General features: G+C 36.4%; 2 protein-coding genes across 3 annotated transcripts in view; one reads left to right on the forward strand and one right to left on the reverse strand.

The window, feature by feature from the left end:
• The first annotated feature begins 3 nt into the window (after positions 1-3).
• LOC112571535 (ADP-ribosylation factor-like protein 6) lies at positions 4-4,241 on the forward strand. The gene has a single exon (XM_025250575.1). It carries the CDS (start codon positions 286-288, stop codon positions 856-858), a length of 573 nt encoding a protein of 190 aa, XP_025106360.1. The 5' UTR covers positions 4-285; the 3' UTR covers positions 859-4,241.
• The window catches only part of LOC112571527 (beta-TrCP-like), a 29,640-nt gene continuing 11,413 nt past the window's right edge, over positions 4,101-22,327 (reverse strand). Inside the window, exons 6-14 of one of the 2 annotated variants that reach the window (XR_003100841.1) lie at positions 21,887-21,977; positions 21,329-21,393; positions 20,959-21,084; positions 20,575-20,753; positions 19,965-20,043; positions 19,326-19,519; positions 18,570-18,627; positions 17,942-18,157; positions 4,101-16,888 (exon numbers count right to left, since the gene is read on the reverse strand). Coding sequence is in view for 1 of the 2 variants with exons in the window: in XM_025250560.1 (XP_025106345.1) it covers positions 18,014-18,157; positions 18,570-18,627; positions 19,326-19,519; positions 19,965-20,043; positions 20,575-20,753; positions 20,959-21,084; positions 21,329-21,393; positions 21,887-21,977 (936 nt within the window). In the remaining variant the exon portion in view is untranslated. Of the gene's footprint in view, positions 18,158-18,569; positions 18,628-19,325; positions 19,520-19,964; positions 20,044-20,574; positions 20,754-20,958; positions 21,085-21,328; positions 21,394-21,886; positions 21,978-22,327 lie in introns of both variants that reach the window. The other variant, XM_025250560.1, reaches the window with a different exon arrangement.

Raw genomic sequence — 22,327 nt, forward strand, 5'->3', positions numbered from 1 at the left:
TGTTGGTCTCGAATGAAAACACGCCAGTCGGTTGATACCGACGCTGAAGGGAGTCTCTTGGTTCTTTCTCACCATCAAGTGGATTCGTGCTTCTACAAAAAAAAAAAATTCGAGGATTTCGTTCACATGTTTTTGCATCTTACGTCGGCAGTGTGTTTTAAACTGAAATCAGTGTACCTTTAGAGTCAGGTATACCTAGAACTCTCTAGAACGTTTTGTGAAGCCTTTCAAGCTTAGTGAAAACTACAAATAAAAAAGGCTTAATTGTAGAGTTCTTACAATCAAATGGGGTTTTTCGATACATTGGCGCAGTGGCTTGGAGTGAAAAAGCGTGAAGTAAATGTACTTGTTGTAGGACTTGACAACTCCGGTAAGTCCACTATAATAAACCATTTCAAACCAAATGACGCGAAGAACCATGACATCGTACCTACAGTGGGTTTTAATGTCGAGCGGTTCAAGTCCAAGTCGCTGGCGTTCACAGCCTTTGACATGTCTGGCCAAGGACGTTACCGGAACCTATGGGAACATTATTATCGAGAATGTCACGGCATCATCTTTGTGATCGACAGTAGCGACAAACTTCGCATGGTGGTAGCCAAAGATGAACTCGATGCACTCCTTCAACATCCGGACCTGAAAAACCGCCGAATACCCATCCTTTTCTTTGCCAACAAGATGGATCTGAGAGAGTCCGTTTCGAGCGTGAAATGTTCCAGTCTTATGGGCCTGGAAAACCTAAGAGACAAACCCTGGCATATATGTGCAAGTAATGCGGTCACAGGTGAAGGTCTCAGTGAAGGAGTGGACTGGCTCACTGACCAAATCAAGGATCTTATAGTCAGTCGGAAGAAATAAAAAGGATATTAGTATAGGTACTGCTAAATCTTACTGTTTTTTTTTCTGTGACAGTTGAAAACACGCACTTTAATTGCACGCAGGCCAAGTTTGCTGTTCATACCATATCTAATGTAGCTTCATTTATAATCATTTAAACATTTTGGTTCTTTAGTTCTTATACCTTAACACTTCAGAATGCTTCTTGCTATTATCTTCTCCTAGTACAAGAAAAATGCTGGCTCCTTGGGTAGAAAAACAAAGGCCAACATTTCAGGAAGAAATTTATCAGAGAGGAAAGACACATTAAACAGGACTACTGTTTTTATATAATTTTATACTCATAGAAATATTTTATAAAATGGAGTTATATAAATGTCATTTATTAAAGCCATCATAAAAAGCATGCAAATACAAAGGCCAAACAGTCATTTTTGCACAAAAGTGTGTTGGCATGTTAATGATTTATAAGAACATGGGCTCACTCTAGCTTGAAATAAATGGTTTTGTCTTAAGAAAGGGAAAAATTATTAATAAAGTAGGCACTACAAAATTATCTTTTTAAAGTTTTGTTTATGTGAACTTATTCAAATAAGTCTTTTTGATTGCCTCAGTGTCAACTTCTCAACATCAGTTGCCACCTTATTTAGTGTTACTCTTAAGAACTTGACATCAACGAGAGGTATCTTTCATATTTTGCAAATAATATTTTAATTCATAAAAAGAATGGCCAGTTTTTAAAATTTAAACAGATTAAGAATGGATCTGTTATAGCCAGTGCTTCTATGCTACCCTGTTGGCTGGTTTGAAAACAAAGATTATTAAGAATGTTTAACTCAAAATATCAGGTTGTGTAATTGTTAATATTCATCTCTTCAGTGACAAAACATTTTGATTGAGTTAGAAAAACTACCAGCTTAATGTATGATCCAGGCAAGACATTCCAGGACTGTAAAAAGTTTCATGTCAATGATGGAAGGTTTTATGGTATAAAGAATGTTTCATCATCACATTTTTTCTTATCTTGGGCCAAATAATAGGGAAAATGCCATTCTGCCAGTTTATATCTTTTAGTTTCCACCAGTAACAGAGGACATTTATCTTGTCCCAGACTTTGACCATTGTCTCCTGCTTAATACATTAGGCCCCAGATGTTCAGAAATTGTGTCTAGATTTTTATTTTTCTTCAACTCTTGGTGCTATAGCTGAATTAGAGATGTTAGAATCATGTAAGATTTCTCACTTTTCACTTATACTTTTATCCATTTATCTTATGAAAGGCATGCTTTGTCTCCATCAGAATTTTCCATGTTTGAAAATGCTTACTCTAACAGACATATCAGATTAAGAGCCTTATACTTTGTGAAGTACATACAAATTGATATTATGTAAAATGCTGATGCATGAATTTCTGTCGTTATCAAGTTAATAGGTAAATATTTTCTTGTTTAGCTTCCCAATTGTAAATTGTACATTATCAGGGTTACTGCTCTTTCATGTTGTTTGCCAGTGAAGATGTGTAACAACTTGAGGGTTGGTTTTTTTTTTTTTTTGTTACTTCTTTTTAGTAATGATGAAGTGGACTGTCACAAAATTTGTCAGGCTTGATTCAAACACTTTGATGCAGAATTTTTTTAATTGAAATAGTTCATTTTTAAAGTGTTATAGCATAAAGGGTAACTATTCTGGGGTTTGGTTTTTTTTTAATTGCTGAATGGGGAGTACTGTACCAAAAATTTTTAATGTTATGAAGGATTTCACATTATTATCACCATATGATTATTTTTATTTCCTTTATCATCAGAAAAGTTTAATGTCAAATGGGACATGTAAGAACAAGGTCTTTTATTATTTCAATAGCAAAATCATTCCAGTCTTTGGATTGGTCTTTGTGGTGTGGGGAGGGGGTAAGTAGATGGGTAGATTCTTTGTGCAGCATGCAGACTTTCAGGCAAGACCTGAAAGAAAGGATCTTTTTTTCGTAGTTGACTGCAAGTCTCAGTGAACTTTTTTGGTGAAGAATTATTTGAATTGTGATATATTACCATACCTGTTTAGACTTATTGAGAATTGTATTTAGATTTACCATTTTTATTGTTGTAGTGTGCTATTTAGTTGGTTTTCAATGGAGTGCTACATGGTCTTTCTACATCTACTGTCATTTAACAGTGTGAGATTCAGTTATGCAGCAGTGAACGGTGTTTGTTGACGGACGACTTGTCTGTTCTGTCTGAAGAACCAAAGGATATAATTGCTTGTACTTAATGTGTGGTCTTACATAAAAAAAACTATTTTGAGATACAAAATCTCAGGGGTAAGGGGTTAATTTTCAGTTAACCAGCCACATTCAGTAATAATAACAGCTTATTTATAGTGATGAAGACTTATGTTAGTATAAGGGTCATTAATTTGTATTAAGATAATTTTTAAATGCGATTAACTTTCTTGGAAAGACAATGAATGCTTGTTTATAATTTTGAATGAATGCATTGGATTCTTTATCTCATTGGAAGTCTTTTTCTCTTTTGTCTTCCGCAGAAGTAGCTTCTTCTCAAAGATTTATCTTACTTATGTGTATGTATGTGTACTGTTGTTGATGTACCATTAGTGCCATGAGTCCAGCATTCAGTCAACAGCCTATTATCTCTGACATGGAATTACACCTCTTCCTTCCTTGGTTTCTGCTTATGTACTTTTCATTTCTTTACAACTGGTATGGTCTGCTCTACAGTATCATGCAACAGCATCTTTCATTATTTTTCTTTTTATGTTCTTTAGGTAACCATTGTTACACCCTTTATGACATATCCTTGATTCTACACAAAATCTTAGGCCTAGCCCTTTACACTTTGTTTCATGGTTTTCTTGCCATAACATGGTCCAGTAGAATTTTCTTTAGTGCATGTGTGGTATACTCCAGGTACATAGTTATGGTTTAAAGCTATGTACATGAAATATACCACACATTTTTACCATGCACAAAATATGAACTAATGATAAGCAACTCAGTCAAGACTGGGGTTTTTGGGGAGTTGTTTTTGTTCTTTGTTCTTGGGTAATATTGAAGGAATGATGTGTGCTGCTGCTAATGGCTTTCCATTTCACCCCAAGCAAATTGGTTCTAAAGATGTGTGGAAGCGGTCAGATTAGTTTGGAGATAATGAAGTGATTTTTCTTATTCTCTGCTCTCATTCATAAGGAGGTACATGCATCTAAGCAGTTATACCACACACACAAACACGCTGTACAAATGAAGGCAGATAGTTGATCACAATTATTTAACTGACTGGTAATGATGAATATCAAAATGTAAACCACAGTCTGTATCATATCCATGTGTGCAAATGTATAACAACTGGGTCAATAAACAAAAATTGCTAAGTTGCTATACAGATGAAAAACTGTACAGAAATCTCAGTATGTGTTTTAATACAATGACTAGCAGCAAATAAGTATGCTAGGGTTTGTCACAACCATAGGATTTAAGACTAAGGTAAGCAAGAATGCACCCCCTGAACAAGCAAAACTCAAGCCAAACCAAAAACAAAAACTTCCAACAGACGTATATAGCAAAGCACTCCTTTAAACACCTGAAATTTCTGATGTTATGCTGTCTCCTGAAAATTTTAAAAAATTGCAAATCACAAAGTATACATGCCATTTTAAAGACAGTCACTAAATACACACCACAATTGTACAATTGTCTAAAACTGTGATGTGGCTTTGATTACTGATGGACTGACTGATTTTTTTAAAAATACTTATCTTTGTCATGTCACTTATTGATAATAATGATGAATATTTATATCATACTTTTAGCAAAAAATATTCTGAGCGCTTCACACATAGGAGAAACACCAATACAGACCTAATCCTGTAGAGACATGCATGCATGTGCACACACATATTACAAACATGAACATTCCACAATCACAGCATATGATAAAAAAAATTAATCTTAAGTTTAGATTTAAAGGAGGTCAAGGAATTTGAGTAGGCTAACAGGTAATTTTGTTCAAGGTTGAGAGGGGTGGGTAGGAAAAAAAAAGCCTGGTGTTAGAAGAAAAGTATAAAAGACCCAAAGAGGAATCGGAACAAACAGTAAGGATAAGCTATATGATGAGTAACAGGCAGTGAACAAGATGATGGATATTATATGTTCAGCTCTAGATATCTATACATAAACAAGTGTTGTTTTGAAGGCTAACAACAGTCAATCTAGCATTTTGGCTACATCAGTGGTGAGATAATGATATCCTGAACTAATCTTTCAAAGGTGAGCAGTATGATGCCAGAAATTCAAAGTCTAATCAAGAATGACACCTAAACTGTGAAAAAAAAGCAGAAAAATGAATAGAGAACTTTTTCTGGCATAAGAATGAGAAGAGAATGGTGACCAAGAAATTTCTCAGGACATTGCAACAATTCTTTCCTTTAGTTGCAGTCTGTTTTAGGTCATTCAAGTCTTTACATCCGCCATACATTCCTGTAAACTCCGCCAAGGACGGTCCCAAGCCCGGCTGGAAAAGGAGGAGGGTTGGGCGTGGGGCTAGCACCCCCACCCCGTAAAACAAACCCTTGCTACAAAAACATCGACAACAGCAAAACAATGGCCAACAGTCCTGGAAGAGGAAGGGCCTTCACCTAGAGGGAGTATGACGTGTTGCGGTGAAAGCCGATCTTCGGAAGCTACAACACCGACCACCCTTCTATCGACCAGGAAAACACTTTCCATGGGCACGTGGACATGGAACCCCCAGGGAAAGAGAAAGCGAGGAAGGCCGAGAAACACCTGGAGACGGGACCTCGCCGCCGACACCAAGCTCACCGGATTTGGATGGGGTCAGCTGGTGACGGTAGCCCAGGACAGGAGGCGTTGGAGGGCGGTCGTCGATGGCCTATGCACCAGGAGGGGCGAAGGGCATAACTAACTAACTAATACATTCCTGTATCCACATCATCAGTACATCAACTTCAGCAAGCAGAGTTGATTGCTAAAGCTGTGTACCATCAGTAAAACACCGATGTCACATGGCATGGCAAGTGATAATGTCAGACTGAGAAGAAGTATACAGCACAAAAAGAACAGATCCCAAGACGTACAGTCCCTCACATATCAAAAGAGCATCTGAGTACACATTAGATCGGACAAAAATCAGGCAACAGCATAAAAGCCAAAAAGAGTTCTAAAGTCGGTTTAAAAGTATAAAATGCTCAACAGTATCAAAGGCATTTTGCAAGTCTAATGATTTCAATCAAAAATGCTATTTACTTAAATGATCAGAAAAGAATAATATGATATGCCAGATATGGGACTCATTAACAGCTTTTAAATCTTGTAAAAGACCTAAAACCTTTCATGCATAATACAGTTTAGTTTTAATTTTATAGCATTTATGTATCTTGAATTTTAAATTATGCATAAATGCCATATTTTTTGGTCCTATTCCTAGCCAAGAAACTTCACCACTGACTAGTCCCAAGTCTACAATGAGAAAAGGGGGGGGGGGAGGAATTGTGCATAGGGCTAGGAACATGCAGAAAAAAAGAGGTTATAGAAATGCTGATAAATTCATTAGAAAGTCATCAAACATTGGGTGATGAGAATTGAGGCAGCAATGCCTTGTATGAAGAGTGAAAAATATATATAGAAAAAAGTCTATTCTCCATTGAATGCTTGGAAAAACCCAAACAAGTGAGAGTGGCAGACTGGAACATGTGGGCAAGTGAAGCTAGTGTGGTAAGACTCAAGCAACCTCACCATCAGTTGAGAAGAGACAGTGTGTTACTAAGGATGCACAAATGGTCAACACAAAGAGGAAGTAGGGATCATCATGAACAAAAAAGGGGAAGTATTTAGGGTGGAAGCTGGTTAGCATTCAGATCATCGAAGTAAGGTTCTTCTCCAGGTACACAAAGATTACCATTTCACAGAACTATGTGCCAACAGAACAAGGCACAGAGAAGGAGAAAGACTTGTCTACAGCAACCTGCAAGACCAGATAAACAAAATACCACATGACATGCTCATTGTGATGAGTGACTAATGTGAAGGTAGGATGCGAATCCTGCATGGGACAAGGAGAACTGGCAATGGACAGCGATTCTTGGAAAGGTGTCTAGAAAATGGACTGGTGATTGGTGACACTGTCTTACAGCATAATCCCATTTACAAGATGACTTGGCCATCACCATACAGGAGAACCAGTAATCAAAACGACCACACTGCCACTGACATAGACGGGGTCCCATGAGAAATGTCAGTACCGAGATGGGCGATTGCCAGCAGCAACCATTGTCTTGTTCAAGTTACAAGTTAAAGATGACAAGAAAGATGAACAATGAACAACTCTTTGCTTCAAGCAAATTGAAAGACTCAACAGTGAAGACCCGGTTCTTTGGGGAGCTGACCAACAGGTTTCAGGCCTTGGAAGACATGCCTAAAGATGACATCAAAACCCTCTGTGATCATGTACAGAAGGCATTCTTCAATCCCACCAAAGATGAGCTGGGCTACAAATAAAAAGAGAGAGAGAAGGACTGGTTCTTAAAAGCACCTGGCAGCTCATTAAAGACAATAGGGCAAAAAGGCAACATCCACTGCCAGGGAGCAAGGAAGAGAAGACTGCATAGTAAACAACATCGCTGTGAAGAGGAGTGTTTGCAAGGATAAAAGACAATCCACAGACAATTTAGCAAAAAGAGCACATTCGGCAGCTGAAAAAAATCACCAAGACCTTCACTGGAGGATTTACCGGTGAGATAATGGTAGTGAAGGACAGGAATGGCAAAGTTCTTATGAAAGAGGAAGATAAACTCAACAAACGGAGAATTTTCACGTCAAAGATATATTAAATAGACCAGACCCAAATAAAGAAGCAATGACAGAAGATACAGGCTTCAACATCGAAATGAAATGTGGACACACAGCAAGAGATAGAAGGAAAGAGGACACTTGGTGAAAACTGCAGATATTCTAAAGGAGACCCACTACTGGCACCATGGCGCAAAAAGAACTCTTCAACAAAGCATGGTTCCAGAAACATGGAAGAAAGGCATCGTTGTGAAGTTATCTAAGAAAAGTGACCATCCAGTGTGAGGAAACTGGAAAGGAATTGATCTACTATCAGTACCAGAGTTTTTAAGAGTATGAGGGGGAAAATTGGTGTTTTATATTGATCCAGCAACTAAGGCTATATCACAGCACAGTCCTGTAAAGAATATATCACATATAGGGAAAGAGCAGTGTGCTCAAGACAAGAGTTGACCCAGGACATACAACCTTCTCTGTATTGGTGACAGGCACTAATGCCTGCACCACTGGGCCACCCTACAGAATACGAGATAAGCCATTGAGAGGATCACAAGAGAATAACAGGCAGAATGCACAACCAGATCTTCATCATATGCATCATGGTGGAGAATTTACTTGAATGGAATTCCCTGCTTTAACATATATTACATCGACTTTGAACAAGCATTTGATAGCATCCATCCCCTTTGTACTAGAAGCATACACATTTCCACCAAAAGTAACCATCATCCTGAAAAACATGTAAGCCAGCAATCAGTGTTGTATAAGTCAGGAAGGGCACCAAAGCTAGTGTTTTCATGTGAAGTCAAGAGTCAGATAGGGATGTGTAATCTCCTCTCCTCTTGTCTGTTGTTACTGATTGTATAATGAGGAGAGACACTGGACACAAACAGCATGGAACTAATAGCCAGATCAGAACACTGCAACTTTGCAGATGACAAGTCTCTGCATTTACACACCCAGAAAGATATCCAGGAGAAGAAGACCAGACACAAGATTCATTCTGACAAGACCAAGGTGATGAAAGTAAAAAACAAGAGCAAATTGAAAACAAAGGTACGTGGTGCGGATTTGGAAGAAGTGCAGGACTTCAAGTATCTTGGCACCCATAAAGCAACATTAAAAACGAGATCTCAACCAGAATAACTCTTGCAGCACAAGCTTTCAACAAGCTGCAGAACATCTAGAGATCATGTTCAAATGGAAAACTTACAGATCAAATGTGCACTCAGTCTTTACATTATGCCTTAGAAACCTGGAGAACCAACAAGATCAAGAGCTGGCTCTGAGGCTTTGAAGGATGATGCCTCATTCAAACTTTCAAAATTATTGAGTTATGAGCAAAGAAGTGAGCAGATGCACAGGCATCAACAACACTACAAAAGATGTGAAACAAAGATGATGGTGGTAGCCAAGCCACATCCCACTGATAAACAAGATCAGGCATCCATAAAATGGCTTCAGATGGGAACTACTATATATGAGAAAGAAAAAGGCACCCACTGGAAACATGATAATGAACTATTGAGGAGGAGAGGAAAGGAGTGGGCAAGATATGAAACAAAGTTAGCCTACGATCAAGATGGCTGGGGGATTAACTAACTAGTCAAAAGGACATGAAATGACTTAATGATATGTAAAAGCAAAAAAGTGAGCTTATTCATTAACTTAATTATGCAACTGTTTTTTTATCACCATAACCATAGCAGCAGACAGCAAGAATGCCGCAAAGACCACAGTGCCTAACAAGTAATTTGATGGTTTATTATGCATAAATATTAATTTATATCAAGCATGACCTGCACAATCAATAAAACCTAGTTGTTATCCTTAAAATATTTTTTTTCTGAACCAAATAATGAAAGCCATAGCATGAATTTTAACAAAAAAAAGACATCAGCAACAAATCTAATAATGAATGTGCAGCATACTAAACCATCAGTTATTATGCTTCCTATATAATTCAGACAGCAAGAATGTTATCAGGCTACCTAGAGTATCAGCAGGCAAGCCTGGCTCATGTGCCTATGACAGCAAAATATTCATGTTCATAAACTATAAGAAGCTATCCTTGGACATTTTCAGGGGAAAAGATCTTTCATTGCATTCCAAACATGCAAAACATTTCTAAAGAAAGCTAAAAGGAATGTTGATTTAACTACAAAGAACTCCATTCCTATTTTCGAAGGCTGAACATTATCCAAGTTCTACAGTCAGTCCAGACATTTTGAAACAGAAGGTGGCCGAAAATAGAAAAACAAATCACCCAGACATCCAGCAGCTGATTTATCATGGCAGTTACAAGCAGGAGAAGGTTTGGCTCTGCCTTTGCCATGCTTTGTCCTAGTCGATATGGTGAACCACTTAATAGTTTACTGCCCTTATGACCTACTCCATGGAATCTCTATGTAAAGAAAACATCTCCAAGTGCTAGGCACAAGAAAAACATGGCCAATTATTTTCTTCTTAACATGATGGTGACAATATTCAAATGGAAATCATGTATATTCTGGACTCAAAACGCACGCTGAAGTCATAATTATATTTTAACTTCTCATGAGAAGTTTCCACCTTCATTATTAAATATTAATAAAATCTTTTGTGACAGCCTTATGCTGGAGCATACATTCAGTTTGGATGTTCTCTCCACCTGGCAAGATGGCATTCCCTCTGAGAACCTTGGAACATTTGAATTTTTGCTGTGCAACAAACTGAGTCTAATCGGGGGAAGGGGAAGATATGTGGACAGAAATAAAGTGTCACCTTTTCACAATTATTGTCTTTTTCAGAAGGAAAGGTATGGTATATTACACAAAAGAGAAGACAGATAACACCCACACATGTAGCATGAGCATGCTGGCCCCTCTGGCACTGTAGCACAAATGCTGAGATGGGAAAAGGCAAGGAAAGAGAGTAGTAAGAAACATTCATTATGGTCAAATGTATGGAAGGTTTGTAATTTTGCAGTTACAAAATAGAACCAAGTCACACAACTCTATACTATTTGTTCAAATTTGTTCTTGCGGTGATCCAGACTACGGCCACAAGAGATTGAACTGTTCCGAAATTCAGGAAAAGTGAATTTTAATCAGTTTATAGTTTCTTTTAACAGATACAAAACATTTGCTTCTTATACATATCTATTTTACGAAAAATAAACCTGCTGAACCCTAAAAAATTTTATGACAAGTGCAAGAAAAGAATGTTTGTCCACACAAAATAATATTTGTCCATTAATCTTGCCACATTTCTTCATGTTAATTCATTTAATCTTTAGTAAATCACTTTAGCCCAACAGATATAGGCACTTGCTCAAGAGATAAGAGGGAAAAGTCTCACAAAAATTCTTCAGTAAATAGTACTTGAACAAATCTATGAATTCTTTGTACACCCCTCCTCAAACAAAATTTGAAAAGATGAGTTCATACAAATGTAATGAACAGACTAAATATAATTTAATATTATTATAAAAGTTTTAGTTGTAACAGCTGATGTTTCTTCCCTAATTTCTTTTTTTTTTAATCTGCTCAGCAATGTGTTGCTTAAATGACAATCAGATCATGTTCCTATTTAGGAAAACAAAGGAAGTTCCCAATGACTAAACAAACTGCTGGATTTTGCATGAATCCAATCTCCCACTTCAAATCTGCATGCTAAAGCCATCGCTTTCGCTTGTTTATGAATTTTCACCAACAACACAAATTTATCCCTGTCTCATTTGATGCCAAGCATTTTAGTTTGTCTTGCTTTTGCCTTCAAAAAGCAAGCAGTACATGCCAAATGCTTTATAATGATGTTGGTACAGATGAATTATAATGATGTTAGAACAGATGAATTATGCAGAAAATTGATTCCATATTTCTCCTGGTGAAAATAGTATAGAACATTGGCCTGAGGTGCATTATATGACACTAGCCAGCAGTTTTAGCAAAAAAGAACAAAAACCATCAATCACAGGAAACTGCATATTTCCACACCCTTTTACAACCATAGTAAACAGGATAATCACAGCCAGATTGCAAGCCTTGCCAAATTTTGGTGTACTTTAACTCTTTACATTGCAACAGCAAAATATTCTTTCAGGTACATAGGAATGCTTAAGTGTCACAATAATTGCAATCAATGTAATATAAAAGCTATCTTTATATACAGGTGAAGACAAGCCAAGCCATTTTTCATAGCGTAAAAAAAAATCTGCCTATGCTGACCCAACTTCTTTCATAAGGTTTAACAGTTTTCCCCCACAAAAAAAATCTACACAGCTATATGAACTGCATAGCGAATTTTCTGTTCTGCTGCAGTAGATCTCTTTTCTAAAATCACATATTTCAAAATAAGTTGGGATAAAATTAAACTCTGCTACTCATTAACCACAGCCTTGATCCACAAGACAGGTGGGTCTATCTTGGAAGGATTGTTCACATTGTCCTAAATGCATCTCACCTGAGCCATAAGTGTTTGTGAACATTTTTTAATTTCTATGCTGAATGGGTTCTGTTCAAGCACAGGTGATGCATAAAGTAATTTGATAACACTATGAAAACAAATCAAGGAAAATGCCTTCCTTCCATCTTCGCTTCCACAATGTCAATGTATGAGAACATAAAACCTGTCGGTCAATTCAGAAGCTGCTTGATACAAGATATTTTACCCATGTCATAAGCCAATGAAGAGTAGAAAAAGAAACACTTCTGGCAAAGTTCCCAGCAGAGCTGGAAGGATAAAAGACCCCAGGAAATAGTCTTTCTTGTCAACACTTATACTTCTCATAAATAATTTTTGTAAGAGATGAAAGTCCTTCAAATTTTTGTATCTTGCATACTAGGTCTTATTTGATCTTAATTCCCAATTTAATCTATGGATTTTACAACCAATTTTCCTTGGAGCTTTATATTATGAGAAAGATATTTTGGTTCTGCTTCCTTGCAGGTTGCTGCAATCACACTAAATGTCTTAAGGTGGATTCAGATTCCCTGGTAGTTGGTTAGCAATTGACCAATGCTCAAGCATGAACTCCTTTTCATGATTCAGGATTTTGGAGATTTCTGGTCTGGCATGCACCCACATATGCAATATAATTTTTCAAACTATCAGATTTTATTGCTTATATCACCTCCTACCCACTATCATCAGCACAAGATAAACTCCCTTTGGAGTCAACAACACCCTGATAACATTTTCTACTTAACTATAGAATGAATGATTTATGGTTTACCTAAGATGCCATGCTTTTTTGTTTGTTTTGTTTTGTTTCTTGGTTAAATCATGTTACTTTGACTGAGCCAGGAACTGTCTTGATCTAATTCTTAAATGTTCGTTTTGCTTTTTGTTTGTCTTGATCCCATTTTACAGTTTTTGATACCTTTCACTTATTTTATAATTATAGACAAATACTAATATAGTGTATAGATATTACTTAATGGAACATGAAATTGTCCTTTCCTACTGCTTAATTAGCAATAAATCTCCAAAATAAGTTATGATAATTCCTGCAATTTCTCCAATATGTTACATAATATGTAGTAGTTCAAGAAAACCTCTTTCTTGACCATTTTAAGACCTTCAATATGTCTTTCACTTCTTCAAGGATGATGACAGGAAGAACAATCGTGGAATGCTTACCACCATGATACTAACTGTGCTTTCAGTAATATGTGTGTGTATATATATAAACTTGCACACACGACTGGGTGCTCAAGAAAAAAAGAAAGGAAAGATAGAGCATTGAAAAGCATTTCACAGAAAAAAGGAACAATGTGAATTTCATTTAGATAAAGTCAACAATTAGTTGCCAGTTTCAGTACTGGGAAATCTCAGTATTCAGCCAGTCTATATGTGTTCTGCTCTTAAAGTTTGTTTTGAATGATCTCAGGGGTCCCTACCTCTGTGCCAGTATTTATTTTGAAAAGCCCATTGAGTCATCTGACACGTGGCATATTGCCACAAATTATGCACACACCATTATGGCACAAAAATGAGGATCTAATGCATCAGAAATGGAGAATGCACATGAACTTGTGCCAGTTTTCCCACCTCCGCACCCCTCTTTGCTCCTTTCTCTTCTTCCACCCTAAAACATATACTGTTAGGAAGGTTTAAGAAATCTGAACAAAACTCTTACATGGTTTTGTGGAATATACTAAACAAGAATTAGACATTTGCTTCTTAGATTTTTCAAAATAATTACTCCATAATTTATTGTTAAATTGTTTGACATACTTAAAGTATAATGGGATGCATTTACTACATTAATTTCCCACTGTTATCTAATCCACTTTGCACTATAAGAAAATGAGTGTTTCTTAAGGAATATTTAACAGTTCTATATGCAAAGCTTACCTAAAATCTTACAATTGAAAAGTTTTGATGCATCCACACACACACATATATAATGCACACTACATGTGTGCCCACAAAAAAGGGCAATATTTGACCCAAATGTGAACACTGCTAATTCACTTAACGACGTAACATTTTTTATTCAGGGACAAAATCAACAGCTATTAGTTTTGCTAATGATCATATCTTTTTTCCAAAAACACTTAATCCATCTAAATATTAGTATTGCCATAGGCAGAATGAAAATAAGCACTTTAAAGGGTGTGTGTATGAAGCTTTCTTTACTTCCTTTGACTTACACCAAGGCTTAAACAGGAGGGTCAGGGCAGCAATTAATTTCCTAATTGACAATGTCTTTAATAACTCTTTGCAAGAAGAGAAAAAGACATTCAGGGTCTACTTCAAGAGTGTGCAACATCTGTAGGTGGATCTGCCATGCTGCTTAAAAGAGCTGCAAGAGTAGTCAACATGATAGATTCCACAGCAAGAAAATTACACTACATGAGGGTGTCCCTACATTGTTGCTGATGTTCAGAAATAACATCACATAATTCATCTCCAAGTAATTCTCCAACAGCCTGCATGGGGATGACTGGCAATGTGGACTTTGTCCAAACACACCAGCAGTGACCTATAGGCTACAGAAAGTTATCAACGGAAAGAAATGGAAAACTGGGGCTGCATCTAATTCTGGATGAATTCTGCCCCAGTCTAAAAATGGCCGATATAAACAAAAGAAGTAATCTTTAAGTCCCCACACAGGGGTAGAAAATGAAAAAGCTGTCTCCACTCCCCTTGCATGCAGGCTCAGTCCAGTGAGAATACGACCACCCAAAGCAAACTCCAAGGTAAAGCATCAGGAGCTATGGCCAAATGGAGTGGACCTTCACACCCAATTCTGGAGGTTAGGAAATGATCTCTTCCAGCTTTGTGGCATCCCCTGACAAGAGGATCTCACTGCACAGATGTTGAAAGCGGAAGTAGAAGAAGCAAAACCTATCCAAGGAATAATTCTGATGACAACCATGTTCAAAAAACAACCTTGCCTTCAAAGCTGCTAAAAAGAATTCAAATCCCTCCTGAAGATTGTGATTATGCAGTCTGTAGAAAATGCATATATCTTTTATGCATGGAAGACATCTGGTTCTCGTTAACCCACCTTTCAAGTTCTCTGTTGTTTTTTTGGTTTAATCTGTACAATATGCTTTAGCATATATGCCTGCTTTTTTGGAAATAATGTATCAGTCACTTCATTCTTACATGATAGTTTATTTATCCAAAATAAAGCTGAAGACTAAGAACATAAAGCTGTTTTATTTTTTAGCATTGTGTGCATGGCTGTGTGCAAGAGGCGCACTTGTTTTGTTTTTTTTAATTTTAAAATATAGTATTTTTACACTAACAACTTCACCTTTCAAAGACCGTATGCTGGGAGAGGCTGTGTTGAAATCTTATGCTCAAAATAGGCAATAAGGATAATAACAACTACTTAATCTCATAATCTTCTTTAACATTTAATTTCTTTAAATCAGCAAGTTTTTGTTTTGGAGTTATTAGGAAGCAAAATCTTGATTTCATGCTAATGTTAAAATGGCAAAACTCTTGGTCAAAAATGTTTACAAATGTAGAATAATGGATTTTCTAAGATATCAGTAAAGTTTCTAACTATTATTTGCACATGATGTTCAGAAAATGAAAATAATGATGTCTATATTCTATATAATCACCACTGTTATTTATCCTTCAGCCCTTTGTAATCTATTCTTGTCTCAAGGACTAAGTGCATGCTCCTCACAAGTGTGAGTTATGGACTATATAAATCTTGTGTTTATTACTATCATGTTTGCAGTGGCATAGGAAGATGTTCAGCATTGAGGTGGGAGTGGGGGTGAGGCAAGGTAAACTCCATGATGACTGAATGACATTCACATTCTTGCCTCCTCAGTATATTTTTTTTTTGAGGGGTGCTGCCCTTCCTTGCTCCCCTGGTTCCTAAACCACTGCTTTGGGGAAAAAAAAATCTTGTTCGATATAATTTTAAGGTAAACATTAAATGAATTAACAAAATGATTGACGAGTCAATAGTTTTTTTCTGGGTCAAAAGGGTGTGTGCATGCATGTGGGCGTGTGTGCATCCATACTTAAACAATATTTCTTGCTTTTTTATGTTTTTGGGGTTTTTTTGGAGGGTGGGGTTGGGGGAATCAGTGGGATCTCATATTCTTCTGGGATCAAGTGGTCTGACAATGACTGCTGGATATATCAGATAAAAACTGCAAGCTCAAGACAATTGTGTAAACAATACTTCAGCAGATGCACTGACACCAAACTAGGCATAATGACAAGTGGGTGTTGAGAAAGCAGGAAAAAAGGCACATAAATTGCTAATTCAGTGAAAACTCTTTAAAATGAGACAAACAAAGCCAGCCTAAAATGAATATATTCTAAACTTCATGGTGATGCAATTTTGCTCATTATGCAGTAATTTTTTTTTTGTTGTTTGGATTTCATCACTCTGCATCAATTCCAGAAATCAAAATGGTTTACAACTTATTTGGATATGCCTAAGCTTTTCTTGGTGACATTCTGTCCCATTGATCTGATGTCGAGTTTTGTCTCACTGGAGTAAACACTTAATGAATATAAATGCAGAATCGTGTCATAACGTAAAATGATGTAGCCACACAACATTAAAAAAAAGCATAATCCAAGAGTTGTTCACTAATGTGATGTAAAACAAATCAGCAACAACAGTCTCAACAATGCACTAAAATAGATATCAAAATCAAGCCAGTGGTTCCTGAGTAAATGATTTGGTATAGTGATCTAATCCAAGTGGGCAAGTAGTCCAATGAATGTGGCTTGCTGAGCATAAACACATCACTGGACAGGCTAGCACTGTAATGATCAACAAAAAGAGCTCATTGTAAAGTTAGAAATCCCAAAACATCATAATGAAACATAATGCCTTGGATGAGCTAAAGTATATGTGGTAAAAACAACCATGTAAGATACAAGACCAGCAACATAGGAAAAGCTTACGGAAATCTGTCTCATACAATGCAAATACAAACACATGCGCACGTGCACATACACACACATATACACAAATTAATCAGTCTATATCCCACAATCATTCTGACAAGGTGTATCTACTATGGACCTGTGTAGCTTCACTCTGAGATTATTATTCCTCGATATACAATGTCATACTCACAAGGAGACAAAATATTTGCTTATATTAATATAATATCAACTTGTTCAGACTTGTCCCCAACTTCTGCTTATTTTCACAAGGTAAAGAAATGTCTCCTTTAATGTGGTGGGATCAAAACACACCTTTGCAAGAACTTCTTCCTTTTTATGCTTAATTTAAATGCTTATACTTAAACACTTACCCCAGAAGAAAAGGAGCAATCATGTCAATGTGATAAAAAAAATGTCAAGATTTAAATAGGGGCAGTCACTTTTGTGGGGGGCTATGATCACTTTCAAAGCAAGGGAAATTACAGAAAAGCAGGAACAATGGAATGCACTTGACAGATGTTTCAAGACATTTCCTCATCCTAGAGATCATGCAAGCCTAACTTTAAAATTCCACAAAAAACCCAAGTGTTCACATTTAACCTATGAACTTCCATGCTTCATTACGAAAAAAAAAAAATATATGCATGAATTTTTTTAACACCAAATATTCCCAAACATTACCTACTTTACAGCTGTTTCAGGAATGGGTCAGACAACTGACACAAAATAAAACTGAAGGCAGGATCTGCGAAATAGGATGAGAGGGCACATACCCAAAAGGAAAACAAAGTAAGCCTGCATCTCACAACACTGATAAATCTAGGCAAAAGTACAGTCTCCGCATCCTCAATGACTGTGTCAGGGGCATCTAAGGTCTGCTCTGTATCATCACAATAGGGATTGGAAGCAATTAAACTGGTTCACCTGCAAAGAGATGTGCACACCCAGTTTACTCTATGTCCACAACATTGGTTGGCTTAGCCAAAGTATGAGCTGTCAACAACAGCTGAAGTCCCAGAGTTTGACAGTTTTGTCGTAAGACCCAGAAACGATGATAAAATCATTGTACTGCAGGCAAGTTACTCCATCTGAGTGGTTTCTTAATGTAACCAGTCGCTCTCCAGTCTCCAGAGACCACACCTGTGACACAAAAATTATTACTAGATCCTACAAAAAGTCAACATTTATGATAATCTAAAGTCTACAAAAGACATGAAAAGAATTAAAAGATTAACACAAAGAATCAATACTACAATCTACAAAGAAAGTATTGTTTATTCCGTATAAATATAAGCTGATCTGAAAAATGTTAATGTGAGATTTTTCTGTTGACATTGCCATTTGGCAAAAACGATGATGAGCAGCAAATAATGATACTAAAAATATCTGAATTTAGCTAAAACCAGAAGTTAAGATGCATAAATTACACCTTTTTCCAACTTCATTAATCAGCATGCCTACATAGCCAGGAGCATAATACATTCACAACTAGTACATAATGCAAACAATCACATATATATGCATCTACACATGCCTACAAATGTATCCTTACCTTAAGGGTCTTATCATCAGCCGCGCTGACAACACGCCAACTGTCTGCCTGAAGACATCTGTTACCAAAGTATGAAATAATTCTAGAATCACAAGAAAGTCAACAATGAAAAAAAAGGACCAATAAAGAAAAAAAGAAAAAAAAAAATGAATGAAGTGAAAGGCTAGAAGGTTTTGGCATAAACCTAAGTCAGTGGTTCTCAAGTGTGGTCCGCAGACCACTAGTGGTCCGTGGGCATAAGTCAGGTGGTCCGCGGCTGACAGTCGTCATATGTCAGTAAAGTGATGTTTAAAGTGATGTATTTCTCGCATTAACGCTTTAATTACAAAGAACAAGGTAGGTAGTTTTATGTCAACTTATTACTATACTACTGTCACAAAAGGACATTTAGTTTTGAATTTTAATGAAACAAATGCGGCAATTTAAATATGAAATTCATGGCACAGACTGATTTTTAGGACTTGGTAGTCCGCCATATTTTTTTACTTAAGTAAAGTGGTCCACGGTCCGAAATACTTTGAGAACCACTGACCTAAGTGACACTAACACAGAAGTCAGGGCTAAAGTAAAAACTGGTTTTAATTTCAAGTTGGTAAATAAGTTTGCAATGATTTCATTGTTTGTTTTAAAAATATTTCATCAACATTGCACAGGAAGACTTGCATGAAAATCTATAAAAGCACATAGAGGCATGCATGCAAACAAATGTCCATGTCTACCTACACCTAAGGTTAGGGTGCAGACAATTTTCATTACCTCACAACTCCTGTATGACCTTCTGCTACCTTCCAGTCAATAGTGTTAATGCAATCTCCAGTATGAATGTCCCAAAACTTGAGGGTACAGTCAAGTGAACCACTGACAATTCGTGTGGAGTCAAACTGTAAGCATGTAACAGCATCCTGATGGCCTGCTAGAGTTCTTGTGCACGTTCCTTCATAGTTCCACAGCTGACAAACACAATAATTTAGTATAAATCTTCAGCCACAAATTTTTGAATATTCTAGGCTGAAAAAGGTTAAAAGATTAAGTGAAAGCTTAAGTGAAACATAAAAGATTAACCCCTTGCCATTAACCCCAAGCATTACTCAGGCTCAGAATTTCATATAAAAACAATTAACCCTGAGCATTACTCAGGGTAACCTTATTTCACCCTAGATGCAATTTAAAGTCCAAGTACTCTTCTCAGTAAATGGTTTTTACATAAAATTCCAAGTTCAAGTAACACTTGGGATTAATATCAAGGTTCATGTCACTTGAAAGTGGCATGGCTTTCTAATGTTTATTTCCTAAAACAAAATTAGAGAAAAGCAAACCATCATAAAAAACATTTTACTTAACCATAATGAAAGAAATACCTAAAAATACTACAAAAGAAAGAAGGGAAAAAAATACCTTTATTGTTTTGTCTCCTGACCCTGAGACAATCTTCGTGTCATTGAAGTAGACACACAGCACAGGTGCCTGATGGCCCCTGTTACAAATGATACAAATTAATGCTACAAAAGCAGAAAACTATTATTCATCTCTTTTGCTGCTCTCCTAAGCTGAATGATTAAATTAAGAAATCTAGTTAAAATTAAAATGTCCAAAGCCCATCATCTCTGAAGCAAAATACATCCGGCTATTTACTTTCTTTTGTAGGGACTTGCTCAGACACAAAGGATACTCTTTTTCCCAATATAATCTTCCACCATAAAAAGGAAACTTTCTTTTAAAGAGGGCTGCTTTTTAATAAAAGGAACAAGTGTTTTTAAACAGGAAGATAAAAGCATTGCATTTTTGCATAGCTAACAATGAATGCCATAAATTCTGATCCCTGAAAGCATCTGACAAATCATATTTATGGATTAGCCAGGACACTAAAACAGATTTGTGGACTTAATAGATTATTTAAAAAAAATTTTCATTCAGTTTCCATTCTTTCTAACTCATGCTGCAACAGAGATTTCCTATTTTGTTACCAACGCAGATCAGCAAAATCAACCTGCCTCACAACACTTACACTAGAGTTTTACGACACTGGCCAGTGCGAAGATCCCAGATTTTCAGCGTCATGTCATATGAGCCACTGATAACCTTATCATCATCTACTTGCAGGCAACGCACGGTGTCTCTATGTCCAATCATGGTCACTTTACAGGCAATGCTTGACCAGCTGTCTTGGGTTGACAAGTCCCATACCTGAATAATAAATATAGCTAAAAGATTATGAGTGCATTTCTCCCAGTCAAATTCTTCCCAATCACCATCACTTATTGATAGTTATTTTCTTTCAGAATTGATCTATTTTTATTTCATAAAACTCATAAAAATATCAAAAGATTACAACATAATGATCAAGTTTTTCGAGATAAAACTGCTGACTTTAATGTGTTAAGGTCCAGACCTTGATGGTCTTGTCACTTGATCCACTGACTAGCCGATTTCCTTCCAAATGTAAACATCGAACCGTGCCACTGTGTCCAACCAGTGTCTGCACTGACCACTGAGCATTTGTGCGAATGTTCCAAACCTATTCAAATGATATATAAATATTTATACTGTGTATATCTTTATGCGTTTAAAAAAGAATAATTTAGACTCTTTCAAAGATACATTCTCTATTGGCTACAAAGTTATATTATCCAAGAGGTTACACCTCACTGCATATTTATAACATTCATAAGTTATCCAAAATGGGAAAACACCTTAGCAGAACACTACAAACTTTCAATGTACAATCACATGAGATGTAACCAGAAAATGTTATTTCTCACCTTAATAGTTTTGTCTGAAGATCCACTGACAATTCTATTATCATCAAATTGCACACAGGAAATTCCTGAGACAAAAAAAAAATATTTAAGTGCATGTTTTCCTTTTGAAAATTTATTCAAATATCGAAATATCATAATTTCAACTGTTATTAACTTTATTGATAAAAGACTCGGTCATGTCTGCAACACTTGTACCTGCACACGAGTATCTGAACATGTCTACATGCATGTATATCCACACCTGCCCCAAATCTTTGTTACATAGAAATACATACATTAAAGCAGCCAACATATCTGCACATATATGACTTTCACCCTTTAATATTAATTTAATAAATTGCATTTTCCTTTTTAAGTAGAAATTTTCTCTAGCAAAGAAAGCACATTTCATCAAAATGACATAGAACTAACTCCTTAATTAAATGTTTTTTCAGAAAACTGTTCTACAAAATATTCTTTTCTTTACTGTCTCTTTCTTAAACTATGTTTACAAGTAAACCACAGTAACTAACTGCTCAAAAAGCATCTTGCAAACATCAAGTGCAGAATGGGGCTCACCTTGGGTGTGGCCTTCAAAAGTTCGAACAGTGCATCTGCCTGCAAGCCAGTTGTTACGCAATCTGAACCTCTCAGCAAACACTTGCTTCCACTGCAGAATTATGACATTTCTTTGATATTTTATGCTATGCACTGTTTAGTTAAATGCCACCGTGCATGTAATGTTGCCAATATTCAAATAATGCATAGAAGACAAATATAGCAAATAAAGTACAATTTATACAAACAAGCTTGCAGCAAGCTACAAAGCCTTTGCCTCAGGCTATTCACATTTTCATGGATCCTGTCTATGCTGTAACTTCTTATTTCTACCCTTCGAAACATCATTCGAACATGAAGTAGATGCCAGTCATGAAAAAAAGTTAACAATGTCTTGTTCGTTAAACATTCCTGGTTCAGTAGTATCATCCATCATGACGAGCAATGGGCAATACTAGTCTC

This window comes from Pomacea canaliculata, linkage group LG9 (assembly GCF_003073045.1).
Source record: "Pomacea canaliculata isolate SZHN2017 linkage group LG9, ASM307304v1, whole genome shotgun sequence".
In the NCBI taxonomy this organism is placed as follows: Eukaryota; Metazoa; Mollusca; class Gastropoda; order Architaenioglossa; family Ampullariidae; genus Pomacea; species Pomacea canaliculata.